Source organism: Columba livia, chromosome 1, assembly GCF_036013475.1.
Source record: "Columba livia isolate bColLiv1 breed racing homer chromosome 1, bColLiv1.pat.W.v2, whole genome shotgun sequence".
Classification (NCBI taxonomy): Eukaryota; Metazoa; Chordata; class Aves; order Columbiformes; family Columbidae; genus Columba; species Columba livia.
The window spans coordinates 92,135,414-92,160,570 of NC_088602.1; the positions used below are offsets into that span (position 1 = coordinate 92,135,414).

At 34.8% G+C, this 25,157-nt stretch overlaps 1 protein-coding gene across 16 annotated transcripts in view; it reads left to right on the forward strand.

Annotated features, from left to right (window-relative positions):
• The window catches only part of ITSN1 (intersectin 1), a 136,325-nt gene that overhangs the window by 58,827 nt on the left and 52,341 nt on the right, over window positions 1-25,157 (forward strand). For 12 of the 16 annotated variants that reach the window (XM_065066825.1, XM_065066884.1, XM_065066842.1 and 9 more), the window contains 7 exons: window positions 38-178; window positions 5,627-5,714; window positions 5,901-6,040; window positions 15,421-15,545; window positions 19,919-20,148; window positions 21,506-21,627; window positions 23,576-23,590. In XM_065066825.1, coding sequence (XP_064922897.1) covers window positions 38-178; window positions 5,627-5,714; window positions 5,901-6,040; window positions 15,421-15,545; window positions 19,919-20,148; window positions 21,506-21,627; window positions 23,576-23,590 — 861 coding nt within the window. The remainder of the gene's footprint in view (window positions 1-37; window positions 179-5,626; window positions 5,715-5,900; window positions 6,041-15,420; window positions 15,546-19,918; window positions 20,149-21,505; window positions 21,628-23,575; window positions 23,591-25,157) is intronic. The other 4 variants (XM_065066848.1, XM_065066835.1, XM_065066893.1 and 1 more) reach the window with 1 other exon arrangement.

The following is a 25,157-nucleotide window of genomic DNA, read 5'->3' on the forward strand; positions in this document are numbered from 1 at the left end:
TCTAGAAAAAAGATGTATTTTTCCTTCTTTTTTAAAGAATGATAAAAAAAATCAGTTGGAGGGAAAGCTTCAGGATATCAGAAGTCGGCTGTCTACCCAAAGACAAGATATTGAAAGTACAAATAAATCTAGAGAACTGAGAATTGCAGAAATTACCCATTTGCAACAGCAGCTACAGGTGAGAAAACATTCTCTAATTTTGTTCTTAGCCCTGCATTTTTACGTGTTCAGCTGCATCAATATCCCAAGGAAACTTACCTCAATATATGTGTTGTTTGTTGTACGTGAGGAATTACTGTAGATAATTTGTCATTCATTTCAATGAATGTTCTTCAGGAATTGCTTTCTATAGTTGAAGATGTGTTATATGATGATCACTTCATCCTCATGGAATCCTGTTGTGGGGAATAGTAAATAAATTGCTTGGTTGAAGATGTTAAAGGTTTTGAGGGAGTGAAGAGAATGAAGTTTCACAGCATGTATTTTTGTTGGCAGTGATTGCTGTTTGTGTGCTGAAAGAAGGAATTGACTTCAGTGAAATGGCTTGCTCTTTATGCTTTTTTTAAAAATTATGAAATAACTAGGAAAGATGAATGCCAGCATTAAACCAAGAACTAGCCAGTTTAACCAATAACTTCACTTTTGAAAGTTATCTAAATTTCTAAAATTCTCTGTCTAAAGTTCTCTGTCAGACTAAAGATGGGATTGAAGTGTCTGCTTTGAGTGAAAGAACATTCTTTGCAATTTATTAAGGTTTCTAGATGAGTTGTAGTATTTGATTTGGGGATTTTTTTTCTTTATTAAATGTTTTATATTGCTTGAAATTATTCTTGGCCAGTAATGGAGGCTCTCAGTGCTTTTCTACCACTACAAAGTGGATCTCTCATTTATATTATGAGGGCTTAGGTGTAAAACCTATCTTAAAACCTAATCCTACTTTTCCATTTAAACTTTCTAAGCATAATTAGGATAGTACATTCATTTGAGGAAAACCAGAACTTGAAAGTTTGGGCTTTTTGTTTTATGCCTTGGTATTTCTTTGACTTTTTTTTCCTTTTTTCTTAACATATCTTACATTTCTGCTGAAGTTTTATGTACACCATTACACCTCTCACAAACATCTTCCTTTTAGCAGCAGCTTGCTGTAAAGAGTATCATTTAGGAGCCACGTTCTTGCACAGTGTTTGTGTCCACTTGATACAAACAAGAAATGCTACTAAGAGAAGCTTGTGATGTAAACGACTGCCATAGTTTGACTTGAAAATGCTCTTTTCTCTTTAATGAAATGCTCCTATATAACTGAAAATGGTGTCAAACAGTGTTGAATCAAGTGTGGTAAATTGTTACACTTAGCAGTACTGGCTCAAAAAAGACAAAAAGCCGACTGTGCTTGATAAAATGCATGCAAAAGCTCCCATTTACTTGAAGAAGTTAAAGACCACTGATCAAATGTGCACAGCCAACGCTCATGTGAAAGCAACAACCACCTGAATTTCCCTCTAACCCTTCTATTCCAAAAGCTTTCCACAGAAATTATCTAAGTCCCTGCAGAAGAAGCTGGGCAGCTACATAGCCATTGATAGAGAAATGCTATTTCAACAAATTGAATGGAATTCATATCCTATTTTCAGATGTCATTTCTGTTAACTTGGTAATTTTTGTTCAGTTAGCCTCTGTAGTCAGAAAAGCTAAAGTATCTCTTTTGTCATAATATAAAGATTAAGAAGAAAAAAATGATATGTTACAATAGAAACCTTTAAGTTATTTATTTTATAGTAGAGACCAATTGGGACAGGGTCCCATTATAACAGACACAGTAAAAAAAATATGAGAAAATATCATTATTGTCTAGAACTGGAATGAGCTTCCACAGCTGGGTATAATAAAAGGAAGGTGCAGAGGGAAGAAAAAAAAAGCAATGAAACCAACACTGTTGGGAAACAAGCAATGAGAAGGATAATCTATTTACAACTACATGTAGTTAAGTAGCTTATTAAAAGTACTAGATAAAAAAGGAGTATTGTTCTCTGTAGACTCATTAAAAATATTTTGAATTATTAATCATACCCTTGGCTGATGACAGATACACTTCCCTTACCTCCAGCTTTTGTGTATTGGTTTTAGCTACGTCACCATGAGAGGTTAAGAAGGGCAGAGCAGTTCTTCAACTGCCTGACATTTAGTTTGTGCTACTTATTATCCAATTGCAATGGTCAAAAAGCAGATTGTTTTTCTTTTTTGTCTTCAGCATTTTGACACCACTCTGAATTTTTTTTATGGAAACATCCTGGTGAAACAGAATGAATTTTGCACATCTGTTTACATTTTCCTTTTTTTTTTTTTTTTAATCACTACTATGTTCATTGTCATTGGTAGTAGATGGTATGTACCCAGCAGCTTAGTTAATGCCTATTTGCTTCTAAATTGCTTTGTTCATGAAGACTGTAAGAGCACTCCTGTAATGAAAATCTTTTCTTTCTTGGTGGTTGTTTTGCTTGATTTTTGGTTTTGAGATGGTAGTGTTTTGTTTGCTTTATTTTGTTTTTCGTTTGATGGCAATAGCTTTGGCTTTGTATTATTGTCTCTCAGGTGATCATCGATCTCTACCACTAAAATTTCAGTTAGAGTCACTTGAGGGGTTTTTCATAATTGTGATTCCAGAAAGAAGTGTCACTAGTTAGCAGAAAAGGAGAAATTTTGTCTAGGGAAAACCTGGAAGAGTAGATAGCTTTTTCCTTTAAAAAGATGAGTTTCTCAAATATCCTATACATTTTACTATCTAATTTGTAGAGAGAAGACTAAAGCAATAAGCGACATTTTAAAGGGAGATTTTGATCCTCTAAACTTTCAAATAGGTTAAAAAGTCAATATTGTTGGATATCTTTGTAGGATATTGTATCTTCATCTAGAAATATTTTAGTTGATAACACATCTGACAATTGCTGTGGAAAGATGAGTTAATTCAAAGGAGTAATTATTCATCAGCCTGTTAATTAGTTTCAAGATGGAGTGTGATTAAACCTGTGAAAGAAATTGTATAACAGTCCCGGGTGATGAAAATTTGTGCTAGTTAGATGAATGTGGCGTTTCCGGGGGTGTTCAGAAGGATCCCACCTTCCAAACACCTAACTGTATGTGTTTGAATAATTTCTATGTTATCTGCAGGGCTTCTGCTAGTTACCTGCAGGGATTATTTGCCTCAGAATCACAGAGAATGGTTGGGGTTGGAAGCGACCTCCGTAGATCATCCAGTCCAACCCACCTGCTAAAGCAGGTTCACCCAGAGCAGATCACACAGGAATGTGTCCAGCTGGGTCTTGAATGTCTCCAGAGAAGGAGACTCTATAACCTTGTTGATGAACACTTGGCTTCCAAGTAATATGGCTTTCCTCTGAAGCACCAGAAGCAGAGTATGTGGCAGAGATTTAAGATGTATAGTGGTGTCGCAGTTTCTTATATGCCCTCTTGCTCAGGGTGTAGGATCAGAAGAGAACTTTAATTAGATTGACAGGAACTGTTTTTTCATTGTTTTGTTTGTCTTCTGCTGCTATGTGGGACATTATGCAATTCTTGGAGATTTCTTGTTGCATGAAACTTCAGTGTTAGTGATGCCTGAATTTCTTTCATCTGTTTCTTCAGTACAAGTGAACTGAAGGTTGTGGAAAAGCTTGTTGAGAATGCTTTTGGAATAGATACTCATTACAAGATTGCCTGTGATTTCAGGAAACTGAACTTGACCCTCATGGTCCCTTGGCATTCTTTGTTCTTAAGTACTCTCAAACTATTCTGTGTATAAGGTTCAGTAGTCTGGAGTTTAGAAGTAATCTGCCCTTTAAAAATAAACAATTTAGGGTAGAAATACATTCCACCCTTAAGTATTGTCCTATGTTACTTTTTGTACTTGAAGAATGATAATTTTAAAATCCTGTCTCATTTAGACATCCGTTCTATTTGGCTTATCTAAATGGTTCTTGAATTGGAATGAGGTTTATCTGTCAATACATTTAGTGTACTAGATGACACCTTTCTTGGATTTTACTACTTCAAATTTCATTTCATTTCTGTGATGCCTGTGTGCTATACTAATTTAATAATATTGTTTAAATTTTCCATCCCAAACTATGGCATGAGGCATGCAGGTATTTGTATGGGAAGGCTTGGTTGAAGGGAAAGTTTGAACACAAAGGACAGTGTTTTGTGTGTATTTTAAGAACATGGTAATGGTTGTTGACTGGAAAGAGGCGGGTCCCCTCTGGCAGATGGTTTGGAAAATACTGCATTATATATTGCTGTTTCTCATTTGGTTCTAGGTAGGGAATAATAGTCCCATTACAGGAGTATCTGGCGTTCATGGTATCCTTTAAGGGCTGAAAAAGATCTGCTGATGCTATAGGGAATGCAGCTGAGCACTGAGGGATGTCTGTTAACCCCTAATAGTCAAATGCATAGTTTGTCTCAATTTTTATGCTTTGTGAATTGATGAAGTCTTTGACTGTGCTGTGCTATCTAAGTATATTTTCTGGAACAGAAAGAGATTGCAGTAGTCCGTGGTCATCAGCTAATCATAGCATCAGAGCTGTACACTGCAGGGGCCTGATCAAAGACTGCCATGAGTAAAGTGGGACAACTACAAAGTCATGGCAGTACAGTCAACCTTGTGTTCTGGTAACAAAACCTAAAACTTTTCATGGCACTCATCCTCGTATTGAGCAATCTGGTGACATTTATTCTTAGGATTGTGTTATGTCATTTGCAGTCCTTCTTGACAAATTGGAATTGTCAGATGGCTGATTCCTCAAAAGCCTACAATTCAAGGCAACTGCTGAAGTAAATTACTTAGTTTGTCTGAAAGATGGCATGTTGATACTCAGGCAGCTTTTATAAAATAAGCTGTTTCACACCATGCTGCTATAATATGTTTTGACAACTTGAAGCTGGAGGTCAAGGCTTCTGAAAGGTGTATGGAAGCAGGACTTAATCCTTCAGAAAAAACAAGGATTATATAGGAGATATCTATGATCCACTGAAGGAGAAATTTCTCATCTGCAGGGTCTCTTGTAATATATTGGTGTACAATCTTATGACCATGTGTTGAAATTGAGAGAGATCGTAATCCTCTTTCAAGAGTGCTAAATCAAGAGATCTAGGACTCAAATATTCTCATCTGACAGAGCTTGTGTTGTATAGCTTTTGGTGAAAGCCTTTATTTTCTCTTCTTTAAATAGACTGTAAAAATTTGTCTTTCTATTCCTGATCAACATTAATATTAGTTTATTAAAACGAAAATTTAAATGTAAGTCCTTGTTTTAACATTTCCTGTCTTTTTGCCCTGAAATTCAAGTAATTCCTAGCCAAGTTATGTATTCAATTAGAAGAAATTCTCAAGTAATACACTTCAATTTCATATGTTCACTTTTTTTGTATTGGCCAACAACTATGTCTGAGTGGTAGTACCACAGAGATCATGTTTGGATAATAGCAATAATATGTAATTTAATGAAAGAAAAAGTAAAGAGTCATTTCAGAAGAAATGGAAATGAGAGGTCTTAGGGCTAAGGTCATCCTTCACTCACCTTTTTGTCTGTTTCTCTTCTTGTTTTCTTTCGCTTTGTTGTCCTCTATCCAGGAATCTCAGCAGATGCTTGGAAGGTTGATTCCAGAAAAGCAATTGCTAAATGACCAGCTAAAGCAAGTTCAACAGAATAGTTTGCACAGTAAGTATCTATTAATATTTGTATGTGTCCAAGTTCATACAGGATGTGATGCTGCATCGCACAGTGTACTCTGTAATTACTTTGTTGTTGTTGTTGTTGCAAGATACATGTTGAAAAAGTTGCTTTCTATGACCTAAATTTCTCCATGTAAGAAAATACTTATTCTGACAATATGTTTAAAAACAGGAGATTCTCTTCTTACTATCAAAAGAGCCTTAGAAGCCAAGGAACTAGCACGTCAACAGCTTCGAGACCAACTAGATGAAGTAGAAAAAGAAACTAGATCTAAACTTCAGGAAATCGATATTTTCAATAATCAACTGAAGGTAATCTTAAACTTTTTAACCTTTTCTTCTAAATGTTCAGTTAATTATTTTTAATTTGATTATGGAAAAAAATATGAAACTAGAATGACTGATTTAGAGTGTTAGAGTGTCAGTTTTGGGAACATTCTCAAATCTATCCCCCCCCCCCCCCTTTTTTTTTTTTAAGAAAACACTGCTTGGCGTCCAGACTGAGAGTTTGAAACAACTTAATCTGCAGGATCTATTTAAGAATAAATTTGAGCTCTGATTCCAGATCTGTGATTGCAAACAGGAAATTGCCCGTTTCTGTCCTTTTGCGTAAAAGAAATGCCAGGCTGTAGCAGGTCAGCAAATCTGCTGGAATCAGTACTTCAAATTGAAATCTGTAATCAAGAGACCTGATTTTCTACTGACATGCAGAATTTTTATCTGCTGTTCATAAGCTCATACTTGTTCCTGAATGTAGTTGTTTGTTGTTTGTGGTTTCATGCTTTATTGATCAGTCTTTTGTTAAAACTGTGTGATTTTTGTTTATTTTTGCACAAGAAAACTACAGAAATGGCAAAAGTCAGTAGAGGAAGTGTTCTTCAGAGAGGAGTTATAAATCAGCCTTTAGTTACAAACTTTTAATAACGTTTGTTTTTTCATAAAATATGCTAATGTTAAAGTACTTGATCAGCTTATTCAACTGATGGTTTCTCCTGAAATCTGACTAGAAAAATACTCAGTTTCCCACAAGGTATAATAAATTGTGCAACAAGTATTTAGAAGGAATATTGCTATGATAGATAAATTAATCCTTCTGTAGTTGTTTTGAAATTAGATTAACCATGATTACTTTGTATGCTTTAGGGTGGAAGGTGTGTTTGAAGTTAAGTAACAAATTATTTTAATATTAAAGTTATTCATTGTTATAGGAAAAATTAAAAGCAGTAGACCACACTGCTACCTGTTTCAATATCAATTCAAAGACAACTCTCATAGTCTTAGGCAGGGAAGTAGAAAGGGGACAGTCTCTGCAGTCATAAGACACACAGGACAAACAAAATATTCACAGTTAATTTTAAAAGAAAGCAGAATGGTTTGCTCACCTTTTATATACATACTTATGCTTTTGGGACATATCGTAACATATTGTGCTTTTTGGGTGATTTTTTTTTTTCTTTTAAAACGGAGTCCTTTTGAAGTGTTTTACAGATAAATATGATTAAAGAATATTAATTCTAAAATTTGTCTCAGCATTCAATTTGATGATAAATGACCTAAACAGCTTATAAATGGACAGAGGGGTGAATAATATTAGTACTGTGACAGTAGCAAAAAAATCCCTCCAAAACAAACAAACTTCAATATTTTAAATCGTGAAGGGCTCAACAAGTAACAAGCTTATAGTAACTAGAAATTGAAAATACACATTAAATAAAGACACTGATTTATCAGAATTTCTGCCATATGTCCAAGAATACCATGTCTAATTGTAAACTGTTTGTAGTTTAATAGGAAGATTGATTTCTGTGTTCAGGTCTTAAGAGTTATCACTTTAAATGCTGAAAATTAGTTATGTAGACAGTTATTTGGAAGACTTCAGCAAGCTTTCTCTGGCTTGAGGTTCTTCATTTCTTCATTGAGGTTTTGTTCTTCATTTCATAATGTGTAGAAGCAGTGCTTAATAGAGTACTTTTTGATGCTGTATGTTGGTATTTTTGCCTTCTGACAGCTTTCTTTGCTTTCTTGGAAGAGATGAGTTTGAGGCAAAAACAAGGTAGTTCTACTATTGAAACTGAGAGGCAGGAGCTTAATTCAGAGAGGCTTGTTGTCTTCTCCCTTCTGTAGTTTCACTAGATGTGTAAGATGTATTCTGGGGGGTCTTGGTGATTTTATTGTTATACTAGATGTAAATATTTACAAAGGCATATGTGGCTTTTCCTGGACTTGGCATTGAATGGTTGTAGTATTCCCGTTGCCAGAGAAACTACTTAGAGCAGGGGTGTCAAACTCATTTTCACCGGGGACCACATCAGGACTGGATAAATGTAGGAGTATTTACATTGATATGGTCTTAAAATTGCATTCGGCCCTTTGAAGGCAACCGCAAGGCTGATGTGGCCCCCAGTGAAAATGAGTTTGACAGCCCTGGCTTAGAAGATGCACTGTGTGGAGCAGTGATTTAATGGCTGTTGCTCTTGTGGAAAGATCACTCAAAATGCCTCACCTGTGAGACTTCATGCACAAAGCAAGTTCAAGCTTTCTTGAGACTCCTAGTTTTATTAGGGTTTGTGTGAAGTGGGAATTATGCTCTTAAACCAAGGCAGAACATGACTATCTCTTGGTTAATAGTATTGCTCAAAACAAAGTAGCCTAGGAACTTGCATAGTTCTCAGATACTTTTACCTAATCGATCAAAAATCCGTGACAACTTTTAGGAACTGCCATTGGAAAGATGACTGTTACATTTGGATTTGGTAGAAAATTGCTTATAAATACTCACCAAATTAAGATTTTCCCCAATTATAAGAGAACTTTTTGTTTACTTATTGTATTAGTAACTGGGTGTAAAAATACAGCAGGCTCATTTGCTGCTAAAATACCTAGCAGTTTGTATAATTTTCAGTCAAACAGATAATGCTTACATTTAAATATAAACCTTTTCAAATAACGTATCAAAAATTCTACCACAGATGAGCTTTAAATGTAATAAAGACTTCTTATCTTGTAAATTAAGGGAAGATATGTAAAGATGTGAAATACAGAAATATTTATTTTAAAAATGTATTTTCCTTAAAAAACACTTAAACTCCATTTTTAATAAAGGCATTTTTTAGTTGAGGTTGTTCCTAAATGGTCTCATCTTTGCTTATGTCTTTACTTAATCAAAATGCTTAATTTAATATGAAAGGTATATGCCAAACTAGTTTTGATGAAATGCCTAAGATACAGTGAAGTTGACAGCAACATTAAATTAGAACCTCTTTTTGTAATTGTAGAGACTTATTCCTTAAGTCATTGGCTATGAATATCAATTACATTATCTCCTTCATGAATATATTCTTAAATTTTGCAAAACTCCCTTTCTAATTCATTCTCTTGAAGTAGGCTACACTTGATAATACATGTGATAATATAAGATAAAATGAACAATTTAACTAGCATCTAGTGTTTCTTTTCATTCATGAGACCATAAGATTCATTTGGTGTTCCAATATATTTTAGGTTAAAGGTAAACTTGTTAACATCACAGTAGTATACGGTTAATTGCACTGCATTTGCTGCTGCATTGTAGTTTTTATGTTCTGCGGTGAATACTAAAAACTGATCTTAAGTTACCTTATATTTGTGTCTTAATATCGTTTATGACATAGGGACAAAAATGAATTATATTTTTTTTTTTGCTTAGATCTTTTTTATCCTTCCAAAACAACAGATGTAAATTCCTTCTGATTTGTCTCAAGTTAACATCTCAGCAGTTGAAAATGTTCACAGAATTTGTTTCTTTTTCAAAAACTTCTTGGAGTGCAAAATATTATTAATATTCTAAAACAGGTAGTTTCAAGTATCTTATTTAGGTAGAACTGTATGGTTTCAGAAAACTGTTGGTACTTAGAATTACTTGACCTTTAGGGCATCATTTTAGCCTGAAGCCACAACGTTGAAAAAGTGTACTTGTATGACAAGAGATACCTAAGCCTGTAGCTGGTCAGGTATCCTTTTAAACCAAATTTGGGGCATTTTAGCAGACAAGATAATAATAATAATAATAATAATAATAATAATAATAATAATAATAATAATAATAATATTAGTCCTGTGGATTGTGCTGTATTTGGCTTAGAGAGTGACTGAGTTTGTAGCACGGTTGAAAGTCAGGTCACTTATTTATGTACTTAATTGTGGTTCAAGGAGTCTAACTTCTGTTACTCATTAAAAATCTTAGCCTAGAAATCCAATAATCAAAATTGATACACACATTAATAAACTGTAACTAGGAACTCATTTATTTCTTCTCCTTTATAAAATAATTCTGTAGAGTAGAAGACTTTATATTAGATTTCCTGTTTGTATATGTATAGTTCTACTATAATTTACCTTTACAAATTCTTTCTACCTTCATCATGAAATTACATTTCAATTTTACAAAGGTCAGTCATTACACACTGTCAAACAAAGCAATTAAAATGGTTCTTAATACCGTTCTTGTCTTCAAAGGCTAAATAAACATTTCATATAGCATAGAGGAATCAAGTATTTAGAACTTATCTGAGTTATTGCACAGGAGAAGACAACTAAAGTAGTGCTTCTGAAACACATTAGTCTTGCTGAGAAACTGTTCTCAGTGCCTGGAGAAAGTGGTGAACAGGTAGAACCGAGTTCTTAAAAATGTTTTACATTTTGTGTCATGTTCCAGTTGTTGTCAGTCCCTGTCTAGTTGGTGTGCACTGGACAAGTTGTGCCTATGAATGCCTGTTTACATTTGAGCATTTCTTTCTTCCAGTCAGTGGCAATGGAAGACGCAATGCTGCAGTGCCTGGCAGTTCTCCTGGGCTGCGTCAACTACTTAGACTCCTTTCTAAAGGTCTCCATGCCATACTCAGGCAGTACACAACTATCTCAATCTGAGGGATGAACCTCCTCCAGTTATGTGCTTCACTTTACCATAATCAGATGAGTGTGCAGTGTTTAACTAAGTTAGTATTTAATAAGAGGTGCTAGCACTAAAACATAACCAAAGAGAAGAATTTGTAATTTGATTCTTTATCTAATCCTTACTGCCTAGATGAGGAGTGTGCCTTGAATTGTGGCCTGGGCAAGGTACTAGTTAGTTTATTTTGTCTTTTGCTTATCTGAAATTTCATTATTTTAAGTTAATTGCTGATTTTGGTCATGATGTTCAGAATTTCTAAAAAGAAAACACTTTTATGTGAAGTATTCCTGCGCAGCACTGTAACTTGTGATTCCAGGTATGAGAGAGATGGCAATACGTTCCCTTTATTGAATCCCCCATAGCTATAATATGGGGTGAAAAGAGGAACTGTCTCTGTCAAGGACAAATCAGCCGCTTTGAGAGCTGGGGAATGGGGTGGAAGAGTATTGCTGTGGGAAAGGCTCAGTGAGCACAGAACTGCAGGGTTCTTTCCTCTGGGATCAAATGCTCTGGTTTGTCTCAAGGGGAGAAGATTTGGTGGAAACCTTGTATTGTAATCCCTTAAGTATCCTAAGTTCTGTTGTCTTTCTGTAAAAAGGCAAAATTTGGGTTTAAACAACTACATTTCTAATGTTAAGGTTTTCATAGCAATATGACTTGTCTGCATATAGTGAATACTACTCTGCTGTATGAAACTCATATTTTAATTCATATTTTATATTATGTGGGTACCTAAATGTGGCTATTGTAACATCTCAAAATTATACTTGCTAGTCTGTTTGTGAATTAAGTGCGAAGGTAACAATTTATTTCTGCATATGAGGTAAGACATGCTTTGTCCTGCACACCAGTAACAAACAGAGCATTGTTATGTCTTTGGAGTTACAATATACAGTTTGTAAATGTGCAGCTTTTAAGTTGCTTTTGTCTGTAAAAGATGAGTGGAGGACTGTGCTGAACATTCAGTTGGCAAATGTTTCATTCTGTTGACTGTTGAAGTGTTACTATAATTTTGTTCAACTGGTGTCCTGTAGCACTATGGGAGATGTTGATTCTTTCTCCCTTATCCTCCCACTGGTACTTGGCAAAGCAACAGAGCATTTATCTGTTGCATGAGATACCAATCAAATTTTTCTTTCCTCCTAGCTAGTGCAAAGAAGGAGATATGTTGCATTTTTTTTAATCTCCAAAAATATTCCATCCAGTGCTAGGAGTATAAACTAGGTTAGCTTATCTTAACTGCTACAGGTATGTCACAGAAAGATCTCTTCACAAAATACTGAACAAACACATTGGCTTAGCTGGGCAGCAATAATGTGTTAAAATGTCTGTGGAAAACTTATATAATTCTAAAAATGTCCCTTGAGATCCTGATGTAGCTGAGCATATAGGTAAAATGACAAAATAAGCAAACAAAATAATTTAATTATTTGGACCAGAGTTGGCAGCAGCATTTAACTGCTATAATGCAGCAGTTAATGACCCTGCTATATGTACTCAGTATGTGGAACTACTTGCTTTGGACAGACGTGGAGTTATGGCTCATAGCTCCAAGTTCCTAGTTTTCTATTTGGCAGTAAAAGTGGTGTACTAGGGTTAGTGGTAAGGTAAGCTTACATGTCTAAACTATAATTAAAATATAAAGTTTGGGCTAGCCTTACAGTTGGACATCTAGTGGAAGTAAATAATGTTTAGTGCACAGATTTCTTGCAAGTTGTGACCAGTTTTTGTGTATTTGTGAATTCGGGAATTTTTTCTGAAGGGGAAAAATACCAATATTCTGAGTAAGAGATAGTTCTCTCCTGATTCTGCAGATATAGATGACCTGAATCATTCTTTCTAGTTTGCAAATTTCTTGTTGAAAGAAGCAAACTGAACTCAGATACTTGCATCTGGGTTGTCTCACTTAAAGGTTTTGAGATTTTTGGGGGGGGTTTAACTAGGACAGCCTTCATACTCATCAAGAATTTTAGTTCCTCTTTCTTTGCCTAGAGATTATATCTATTTTATCTCTCAAACACCAGGTTTTGGGATAAAGACGAAAAGAAGGGAGGGATGCCAAACCTAGAAAGCACTGTTGTCTAAATGGCTTAAAATTTTGCAAGTAACAACAGGTTGTCTTCAGTGTTGCCTTATTAGAAATGTGTGGCTCTGATGATGCTCTCTGTTGAATAGCAAGATGAGTTCTCATCAGCAAGGACTCAGAATCTTGAGCTTCTTCACATACGAAGTTAAGTGACAGGAAGGGACATGAATGTGAAGGAAAGCTAGAGCAAGTAGAGCAACAAAGGATTTCTAAATGGAAACCTGGGCTACAGCCTAACTAAACATAAGACTCAGAAACTTGTGTTTGTTTTCTCTTACCCAGAAAAGAGAAACAGCTTGTTAAAAATCATGAGTACTAATCAAGATACTTGCTGCTTCACAGCAACATTTTAAGCTACAAGTGCTTTGTAGATATTTAATTTTATGGATTTCTGCAATCTACAAAAATTAGTAATACTGTTGGCCAGGTGGAAAACTACTTTCAACTGTGCCATTTTCTGATCTATGTTCCTTCAGATTAATGATTATAAATCACACTCTCACTAGTGTTCTTATGGTTGCGTATTTGTCCTTTGCACTTGTACATATTTTTTAATACGAATAAGGGTTCAGGTCATCATGTTGGGAAGACAGAGACTATGTTTCCCCCAGAGAAGTTAATTTTGAAGCAAGGGTCAAATAATTTGTACCTCAATATATTACAAGTGTAGCAACATTAAAGAAGCTGAATTAATAAAATACAGTGATTGGAAATGACTGTTCACTCTAGTTAGCACTTCAGAAATGTACGGTCTCGTCAGAGTCCACCTCTAGTTCCAGGTGCAGTTGACCAAGTGTGTGTTCCCTGCCATCTCCTGATCCTTTTATTTTCTCATTGTTCTTTATGGGCTAACTACTAAAAAAATTATGTTCAATATTGCTAATGTATTTCCTTTTTAGTAGCCCTTTTCCTTAGTCTAAAATAAAGCTATGCATGAATGTTTTAAACTCTGAATGCCCATGGGTATAAAATTTTCCTAAAGGCAATATCCTACCTCAGTAATTCTGGTGATTTTGCAAGAGGAGTTTAGTTTTACATACTGTAATGTCTATTCTAGATCCTAACTATCTACTAAGCTTTAATGTGAAATAACGATGATCATAAAATATAGTGTTGCCCAAATTATCATCTCTGTATTTCAGTGAGTTTCGTGGCCTTAGCGGAGTTTTAATTAAAACTTGTGTAAGAACTTATTATCCCTTTAATGATGCTGAATTCTATTTCCATTGAATTTGAAACTAAGGATCCATTTATGAAATGAGGTGGAGAGGTAGGACATGAGGTTCATCTTACCTTTTTATTTGAATTTCCATCCATATATCAGAACTGTACTTAATACCTTGCAAAGGTCATGTGCTACTCCTCTTCGTAATGTAATCCTGACATCTTAAAATGTAATGTTGCACAGTGTGCAGTTGTGCAGCACTAATGCATGTATTACTTTCACTAACTGAAATTTTTAGACACGGTGCAAGCATAGTCAGTAAATAAACAAGTATTAATTTTCAACTTCTATGAAACTGTAGCCAAGAAGTTACTAATAATGTGGTGAAATTCACTTACTGAAGCTTTTCTCATTTTGGCCCTTTTATTCACTTGATTTTTTGAATTTTTTTTTTCCTCCTCTTACGCAATTTTCTACATTTTGGTCAATGCATGAGGATAGTTATACGAAGTCTTCACCTGGCTAATTTGTAGATTGTGAATTTCTGAAAAATTATCCAAATACTTTCAAGATTAGTGAATTAAGATCATCCTTTTAAGGATGTAAGAACTAAACAAACCTGCATGATGTAAGTCATATTTTAATAAAAGAAGACATTATTAAGATACAGATTTAGAAACAATTTTGTGCTACAGACCTTTTCTGCATATTTTTGTCTGTGCTATATGTTCATTAAAACACCTTTTTTTTAAAGTTAATTATTTTTGATGACATTTCAGTTGTCATATTTTTCAGTTGTCAGTTTTTCCTTCTAATTCGAGGATCCAGATGCAAAATTCTAGGTTATGCAAAGAGATTCACGATAAAATTTGTATTTGTGTTAATAGATGTTAATGCAGAAAACAAATAATGAGGGAAAATATGATATTTTTATTATTATTTATATTCTAAACGTGTCATGCAATGTCTTTCCAGTTAATTAGAGGAAAACCGACTTGTATATGGATGAATACTCTCTGTGCCACAGTTCATCCCAAAGTCATTGCTTAAGGAATTTGATCTGGGTATAAAAACAATCCTGAAGATTCTTTACTAAATCAACACTAATTTAAAAATAAAATCAACTGTCTGAAACAGTTGCTATTCTGAGTAGCTTTTTGTATGGAATTTAAGAAATGAATTCAGCAAAGCAGCAGACAAGACATAAGTGACTCTTTAGATTAAGTTTTGTCAAACTTTGGTCAACTTTTTAGAGTTCTGTTTAAAAAAGGCTTTCTTGTTTCCTAACCCTTTGACATCTCAGGTAATATGGATAAAAATAGGAAAACAGTAAGTGGTTTCTATACCTTTAAATCTGCCTTATATATCTGCCAATGCATTTGGCAATACTGTACGTTTGAACAGAGAGATCCAACCATTTGCAAGTTTTGTTAGTTCACAATGAAATCAATGGGACCATTAGTTATTATTCACGTAGTATATATTTACACATATCGGACCCTTTTCTCTAGGAGCTGAGAGAAATACATAACAAACAGCAACTACAGAAGCAGAAGAACTTGGAAGCTGATAGGCTGAAGCAGAAGGAACAAGAAAGGAAGACAGTAGAACTGGAAAAGCAGAAAGAAGCTCAAAGGTAAAATACTGCTCTAAATGAAGCCCTTCCTGTAGAGGCGTTACAGTGCAAAACATTTTGCAAATAAGTATAATAAACTTTGCATTTTCAGGAGCATAATCTGATCTCAAATAATATTAAGATCACTAAATGGTGAGAATACCCAAAACCTAGACCAAATTTCATTTCTGTGCAGATGATCCCTTTTAAAGTTAGGAGAATCTCTTGATTTATTCTTGAATGAGAAGTGGGTTGTGGAGTGAGAGCTGGTCGATGCCCCAAGCCTGTCAGTGTTCAAGAGCCATTTGGACAGTGCCCTTAACAACATGCTTTGTCTTTTGGTCAGCCCTGAATTGGTCAGGCAGTTGGACTAGATGATCTTTGTGAGTCCCTTCCAACTGAAATATTCCATTCTTTTCTGTTTTATTCTATTCTACATATGTCTGTGACTTAATTGTCAGTGATACATACACAGATTTCAGCAGTGTTACTTAATTGTGTAGTGCTCTACACCTAGAGTGATTCTTGAACAGTATAACCAACTAGCTCTGTCTTTTGTACTAACTTACAATACACAGTGAACGTTATTTTTGCTATATGCTTGCAAAGTTGTTTTTCTACATGTGTTTATACTATATTTACATAAAATGAATGGCATATAGCCTAGCAACCAATTCTGACGTCATTTATCAGTAGCTGCTTGAGTTAATTTTTAGCAGTTTTGGGCTTTTAATACTCTTAATGTAGAAAGATGTTGGTCAAGAGATGAAAACAAAGTCCTGGGAACAAGGAGTTTTAAATTATTGATCGTAGTATTATGTGGACTATGACCTAAAGCAAATTGATAACCTGTGTTACTACTTGCTGAGTTAATTTTTACATTTTTGGGGGAAAAAAACCAAAACAACCAAAAAAAACACAAAACCACCACAACCCCAAGTTCTCAGTGAAAACTGTATCTTCAAACAGAAATCTTGTACATAGAAGCAGTTAAGTTCAACTGATTCTTAAATCATTTGCATAAAACCTATGCCTTTAAAAAATTTAAAGATCAGCTTCAGAAACAGCAAACTTTCTGAGGAAAGAGCTTTCTCTCATGAAGAAATCACGACTACGATAATGGTAAGTATGTTGGAACTTCCCTTGAAAACAAGGCTGAAGTACTGGGAGTATAGTCCCACTAAAAATATACTGTTTCAGAATATTAAATAAAATACTTAATTTCCTACCAGAAAAATGGAAATTTAAAAAACAGATTTTAAAAAGGAAAACATTCTGCTATGGAAAACTTCATTCTGACTTTTCGTGGTAGTTGAGCATTGGAGTGTTATTGGTAATTCAAGACTTCCTGCTGCCCAAATATTCCAGCTTCTAAATAGTCATAATTGGTACATTTGATAATGAGCAATCTGCCAGTCTTACTGATTTCCAACAGACACTAAAATGAAAAAGGTTGAGTGATTAATACTTAAAATCTGGATACTGCCCCATAATGGCCTTTTAATCCCTTTGTAAATCCAAAGCAAGAAACAATAATCTAAGGTAATTATGTGCATTTCAGCCTTTGGCCTAATAGATAACCACAATTACTTTATACTGAGAACCATCTGAACAATTTTTGTTGATAATTGTGCACTGAATTGTGCACATAACTTATTTAGTTGAGCAGACAGAGGTACAGATATACATATTTGGGGACTGTAGAGGTCTTTTTGAAGACCTCTTAAGGCTGATTAGTCTTAATTATCTTAAGGCTAATTCCATGCAGACTTGTATGATTATGGGGGTCCCACATTTGAGTAAAATGAATAGAGCTTACTTTTGGTGTTCGGTATAAGAACTGCCTGAGTGGTATGATGCAGTTGGTAAGAGAAAAAAGGAAATTAAGAGTATAGGTAAACCCCAGATTACAGGTCATATTCCACAATAATTAGCACATCAGGAGATGTGAAGTAAGGAGAAAAGCAGAATTTCAAGTTTTTTGTTCCTAACTCCAAGCTGCGGAGCTCACACCTGGGCTTGTTTTTCTTCAGCTTCTCTCTCTTCTTAGTCCCTTCCTTGTCTTCAACATGTGATATTAGCTTCAGAAACAATACAAGAAAATTCTGCAGCTTCTATGGAAGGAAAAAAGAAAAAACACGTACCCCATACTCCCCCAAGATATATTTTCATCTGCTCTTATTGCTCCAGCAGTTAGAACAAACTTGGTTTGTAAGTATGAGCAGGCTTAATCACTCTACTAGAAACACAGTGAAAAACTCCATTTCCCACCTTAGCCCATTGGACTAAACTCACCAGGTAAGACATCACTCCAGTCAAAAGAAAACTGAGCTCTTTGTGTCTGTGTGGTGCAGCTTCAGTGTTACAACAAAACTACTGTGTAATTGGCTCTGAATACTTTGCAAAAGAACGTCCGAAGGACAAATTCAGTGATGAAAACAGGAGGTTATCACAACAGTGAATTCATTAACTTGTTAGATCACTTAACACTGAAGATTTCTTTGAGCTTGTAAGTTAGTAGCTGCCATCTTAAATAGATACTGGATACTTTGACATCTCTCAGAAAACGCTCTTGTCAACTCGAAACTCGCATTGACAGAGATGAGATATTTGCCCTCTGGTGCCAACCTGCTGTCTGGAAAGCGGATTTTTCTCCTTAAGGATTTTTTTTTTCACACACAGTTTTTGGCCAGGAGTTCATGTTGCTCTTGGACAAAATCTGTTCTATGTAGTAGACCAAGTTTTTAATGACCAGCTTGCTGTCATGTGTTCGTCACTATTTTTGTAAGCATGAAGAAACTATAGAAGCAGGATAAGTCATGGAACAAAATAAAGTGCACTGTGCATCTGTTATAGCCCTTTAACGTTGATCTTTACTCGTGTAAATTGTTTCTAGCAGAGAATATTTATTATTCTGTTGTCTTGGCCTCTGTTGTGGGGAGAGGACTTGTTGGCTTTAGAAGTGGGGAATGTGAAATTTTCTGAATAATTCTCCAAGAATGCTGTGTGAAGCTTGCAGATATTTTTATTCCTTGTCCCTCAACAGGATTGTCAAGACTGCTGTATCTTCTGATTACTGCATTGTTTTGTTTTTTCTTTTTTTTGCTCTGATTTGGTTATTTTGACTCTTACCTAGATATGTTTGGCTTTGAGATAATAAGGAGAACCAAGTTGTTTGATCGGTATTCCTGACTACTCCCTGCATTTTAGAGCTGAACTGAGTGCTGAGCAGATAAAAACTGAAGTGTATAATTTGCTGCTTATTGGCTTCAGGGAAAACTTCATGGTAATAATTCATTATTGAAAATGTCTGGTGATAGCTGTAGCTGATATCTACAGGCTTAGATTAAATAAAAGGAATTGTGGGGCAAATGAAAATGGAAACTTGCAATGCTGATATAATGGGATGCTCAGATTGCTTGAATTAGGCTGCTTGGGAAGAGATTTTGAAAAGCAGCCTTACAGTTACATGGAACTGAAGGGCTTATGTTCTTGAATGCCAAGGAGTTTTGTTTCTTCAGCCACGGGAGATTGTTTTTCATTTTCTTCCTCCTTTTTCCATGTGGTTCATCACTTAAAATATCTGTGTAGGATTTATGAATCCCATGGAAAACTATGAAAAGAGAATTCCCAAGTTAAGACTCAGATGTTGTTGAGTTGAAGTGGTGAGACTGAAAGTGTAAGATACTGGAAGATTATAATTTTCAAAGCATCGTGATCTGAAGACTGTTTTAAGATACTCGTTTAAAGTTTAATCCAATAATTAGAAAACCACAGGTAAATATGTTTATTTTCATGTCATTGTAGAGGAGAAGAAAGCACAGCCTCAATAAAGAAGATAAAGTTTAATATCTTCAAATCTCCGAAGAACTCTGTGAAGAAAAAATAGTGTTACATGTTTTTCCTATCTTGCATTCAGCTCGGAAACATAAGTAGTTTATAGTTTCTGTATGCTCAGGTTGCTCTGTATCCCCCTTACAGTGCTATGGAATCATATTTTGAAGAAACACTATTGATACATTAAAATTATGTTAGAGGTAGTTTTTCAAACGCTAAGACAAAGCAACTCAAGGTAATGGAGGCCTGCAGTGAGTAGTGGGTTACATGAAATAATGTTCTCTCACTTGTGTAAGAGTCACAGCTCTTTGGCTGTGAATACATATGGATTCGTAGCAAAATCTTTCTGAATATTTCTCCTTTGCTCTCTAGGAGACATTCTGTAAAATGATGCTGTGGAGTGGTTGATAACTCACTAAAATGAAGTTAACAGCTCTTAGAGGGTACATAAAAGCCATAAAGAATACACTTTATATGATAGATCATGCACAGGGACAACTCGCTTTTATGGTCTTTTGTTTGACTGGCTTAAGAAGACATCTTAATTGGTCCAACAGGCGAATCCAAGAACGGGATAAACAGAGGCTTGATCGAGTGCAACCAGAAGAACAACTTCAGTGGCCAAAAAATATTCAGGAAGATGAAAAGCAAAAAAGGGAAGAAATAACCAAGAAGAATGAAAGCGAGGAGAAGGGGAAACAGGAAATGCAAGAGAAACTGAGCAAGCTTTTCCAGCCACATCAAGAGCCAATCAAGCCAGCTGTCCAGGCTCCTTGGTCAAATGCAGGTAGAGGAAAAAAATGGAGAAATGCTGTTGCACATGCCTCTTGAACAATTATTTTCTGTTTTGTCTTTCCATTTAATACAGAAGAATAATACGTTTCAAGATTGGATTGCTAGTCTTATTAAAGTAAGTCATGTGGATGGAGCTCTAGACTTCAGAAAGTTGTTCTTTTAGGTGTCGCTATTCTTCCTAGAAGTATTGTGTTTAGCAGAGTGTAAAGCACAGTTGATGAGACTCACAGTGCCAGCTGCAGAGAGAATGTTAGCTGTAAGTTGTTGGAAGATCTTGATGTAAGATGTCAAAAATTATTCCTGGACTTTTCTTTACAGTTCTTACTTCGGTGTGGAATATATGCCTTGGGATTTTCTAGAGTTGTAGCAATGTATCATTTAGGTATCCTTTTTCCTCTTCCTCCTTTCCCATGCTTGTTGTTTACTGAGCGAATGACCTGAAGTCTAAGATTTAATCCCCTTTTTTTCTGCTACACACACAATTGCTTTCAGTTGAGAGCTTTTTCTCTGTATTATAAACTGGTGTTTACTCATGCTGGCAATCACGGTTCCACCTTAAGTGGCTTTGATACATACATAAGAGAACTGATTGGTAATATAATATTTGTTTAAATATTTGATGAAAGGATTACAAAAAGGATAAATTACCTTGTACTTTTTAGCCCAAATCTAGAATGGACTTAGTCTAATATGTCCTCTCGCTAGGTTTTACTTGTGCAGAGTAGCAGAGGGCACTTTTATGACCAAATAGGCAAAAAAGCAAGTGCATTGTACAAAAGTAATTTAGCTTCTATCTTTGGGGCTTTTCTTCTTTTTCTAATAATACATCTTTAGTGTGTAATTTTAAAAAACAAGATCTGTAAGTGACCTCTTTTCAGGCAATCTGTACATACTAGGACATTCTGAAACGTTTTTTGGAAGTACAGTCAGGCTGCAAATGAAGCTGCTATACAACTGGCTCTAAAAGTATTTGGGATACCAATGATATATGCAAGAACATCCCTGTTTGAATTGAACCCATGGCTAATGAGATTTAACCTATAACATCATTCAAGTATTTGACAAGTTGAATATGTTGCTTCAGAAATACATGGTTCTTTCTATGAAAACAGTTGTATATATCATAAAAGTTAAAATGTAGTAATATTTTACCTGATATTTAAAAAAGAGTAAGAATTCATTTTCTTATTTCCCCCTTGTGTAAAAGGAAGATAATATACTTCCTACAGATAATGTAAGGTTTGTTAATTTTTGTCTCCACTTTTACCTCAGTTTTCAAATATTTAAAAATAGTATTTCATTTTTTTAAAAAAAAAAAATGTATTTGTGTGTTTCTTTCCTTTGCTCAGAAAAAGCTCCCCTAACCATTTCTGCTCAAGAGGATGTAAAAATAGTTTATTATAGAGCACTGTATCCTTTTGAATCAAGAAGCCACGATGAAATCACTATTCAGCCTGGTGACATAGTCATGGTAAGAAGGAATTGTGATATTACTTGAAAAACTTACTTAAACTTTTGCACTTGTGTGATTGAAATTATTTACGGCAAGATTTTTTTATAGACTTTAGAAAAATATTTCAGTGAATAGCAATATGATGTGATAAGACATACTAGCCCTATTATAATAATGGGTAGCTTCTTACAGCTCATTGTAAGTGAAAAGTTTAAACATAGATTATATGAGTAGATTGTATCAGTTTTAGTATGCTGAGCCGTATGTGTCTGTCAGTGTGTTTGGAAAGGTTCCTATACAGAAGTTATTTCAGTGAGAGGTTTATTGTCCTCCAAGGGACCTGGGGAACAGAGTTACTGTTATTTTCTGTTGTGAGAGTGGCTGTTATGTGTGGAATGAAAAACTAGGTTTGATAAATGAAGTATGTTTCTAATAAGAAATTTACCTCTTTACAGGAATAGTACAAGAGCAGTGTAAAATTTTTAATTTGGAAAATTGCCTTTATTAAGAGAACATGATGTCCAGTGTAATACTATGTGAAACAATTACACTAAGCTACAAGATGGCTACACTTTTGTCATGATCACATAAACATTAATATGGTCTTTATATGGTGGTGATACTTCTTTAGTAATACTGGAAATTTTTTATACAGCTCTTTTGGTGACAGTTTTTGACGTCATGGTCTAATACAATTATAAATTGGAAATGTTTGTATGATGATTTACTTTGTTTTTAATCTACTTAACTCTTTTGTGGGATACTTTTACATTTACTTTTAAAAGGATATACAGTAGATAAAATGTCGTTTCTAAAAAATGGAAACTTCAAAACCTAACAATTCGATTGCAGATGTGTTGATACAGAACATAATTTCCTTTTTTTTTAAAGCAGATGATGGGATATGGAAATATGGTCAGCCTATAACTGTTGTGCTAAACTCTAAAGTGATATTCTGCTTTTGTCTCTGTCTCTAAAATTATACTTCTGTTAATAACTGCAGTGATTAAATGTCTATATTAATATTAATAAATTGCAAGTATGATCTTAACATGCATATGTCTATTCATAATGAAAATGCCCATTGTAACTGTTAAATGATACCTTGTCCACTGTAGTAAGATATATTAAATATAGTATTCTACCAAAAAAGATAGACTTTTAAGAGCTGTTGCATTTTGGCACAGTTTAGTAAGATTGGATTTTGGAAAAAATACACTTAGTAGACTCATAAGTTGTAATGATAACTATTTTTTTTAAAAAAACGTGTTCTGGGGAGATGAGCCTTCATCTCTCAGCATTTTTTTTTAATTGATTGAGCTGTGTCACACTGAAGTCTTTGTGACATTAGAATCTGCTTTTGGAAAATAAAAGGTGAATCCTGGATAAGCAGCACAACTGAATGACTCAGGAAGAGGGCCAATGCTATTGTGATTAACAGTGCAATGTGTTGTTATTCTGGAGCGAGAAATACTACTAGTCAGTCAGCTGTTAAATGAGAGAGGATACAGGTACATGGGTCTCCTTAGGCTATTGAAAAATGCTGTGTCTTGCATTTGTGGGAAATAGATCGAAGCCTGGGCCTGTAAGTACACTGTTTTTTTGCCTTGAGGGAGAGTGATCACTATTAGGTAGACTTGCAGGCAAATAACATTTTTGCCAAAAATATGTGATTTAAAGGAGCACTTCACACATTTTAAACGGAGATATTGAGGTAATCTGAGTCTTTTCTATATGTTACTTTTAGACTTACGTTACTGTACGAAAGTGGAGTAGCTACTCTCAATTTTCTTTATTTAACTTACTTTTGACAATAATTAAACTTGATGACTGATTCTTGTGGTATTTATCTCCTGCTCTGTAGTAATTGCTTAAATGGGCTACTCTCAGAAAAGTTAATGTAAGACACTTTTGTGAAATATGTTATAATTCTGCCTTGCTTTAAATCATTGCTTTCCTGATGGAGGTTAAAAGGGAATGGGTAAGTGTGCTATATGAGTGTTAGGAAGTCTATGCAGTCTGTTGATTTCTTTTTTTTTTTTTTTTTTTTTTAAGACAGATTTTGTTACCGTGTAGTTTACTTGTTTTTCAATTCACCTTGGGTAAAGTTAACAAACTTGCTCACATTGTCAAAAGTAATTTAAGTGCAATGGACCAGAACTTACTTTTGATAATGGGCATTGGGACTTTTAGATTCTTCTCTGTCCTTAAGTGTTTGTCCTGTCCTGTGGTTCTAAAAGATTCAAGTCAGTTACGTTTTTTTGGAAAGTAATAATTTACAAGCTTACATGTTAAAGAGTATCTAATCAATGACATAAATGAAACTCTGTAGTTAAGCTGACCTATACAGTTAGGTGTTTACTGTGTGCAACAAAATAAGTATTGCTTAGAATAACTGTGTTGTAACATAGGCAAATTCAGCACTTCACCATTTTAACACTGTAAATGGTTTTGTGTGTGCGGGCTTGTGCAATCATGTCCTGTATTCATCTGGCTGTATGGAAGATCCCACCCAAACTGTAACTGCCGTGAGCAAAGAATCCAGCTGAAGCCCAAATCCATTGACTGCGCACATGGGAACCAGGCCTAAATCCTGGCTGCGAATAGGACTGCAGAATTCATTATGTCAGAATGACTTGTGGCTTTAATAGATGTATGGCTTGTAAATAGTTTTTACAACAGTGTAATGCACTTTTACACTGGGCATGAGTCTTGAGACCTGTCTTGGTGGACGTGAGGGTGAAGGATGAGGGTTTATTCTGAAAAGAAATGTATTTGAAAATTTGCTTGCTTCTGCCTCACTTTCTAGTACACGTTAGTTACCTGTAGCACTGATGTGTCTTGTGTAATGGTTTAGAGAATGTGTGGGGTGTGAACTGCTTTTTTTTTAACTTTTCCACTTTTTAGTTACAGGATTTTTATATTTTCTCTTAACTCTGATTTCTGCTTTCTCTGCTTCTTACCTTTCCATGTACTTGCAATTTCTTTCACTGTAAACTATATTGATTTATAATCCTAACTATAATTTAACTAAGCTTTTGTCTGAGAACAAATATTCTGAGCCAAGAAAGCCATGCCTCTTTCAGGGCTCTGTCAGTTCAAGAAGTGAAGTTTCTATTATGTCTGTGAATATATGTACACAATGTATGGAAGTGTTTTATTTTGGATAGCTCTCTTACAAACTAAGTCCCACTGGCATTTGCTGCTGTTGGGCTCCAGCTTGAAGTAAATGAATGGATTCTGTTGTTGCTGATAATACATGACATAATACAGCTTATTTAAATAAACAAGCATAATTCAAGGAAACACAGGTGAATTATTGAATTGCTGAACTGTATTAGCTCTGATAGGAGGAAAAAAAAAAGTTAAATGGGAAGTTCATAAAGAAGCTTCCATGAAAGTCTAAACCAATTTCATAACGATAGTTTGTCATCAGTTTTGTTAGTAATTGATTGTGAGAGTTAGAATGAATGTTCTTTGTATTAGACACATAGACAGCCTCCTTGTGTTAGATCCTGTGTAGGCGTAATCAGCGTATGGCCTCTGGC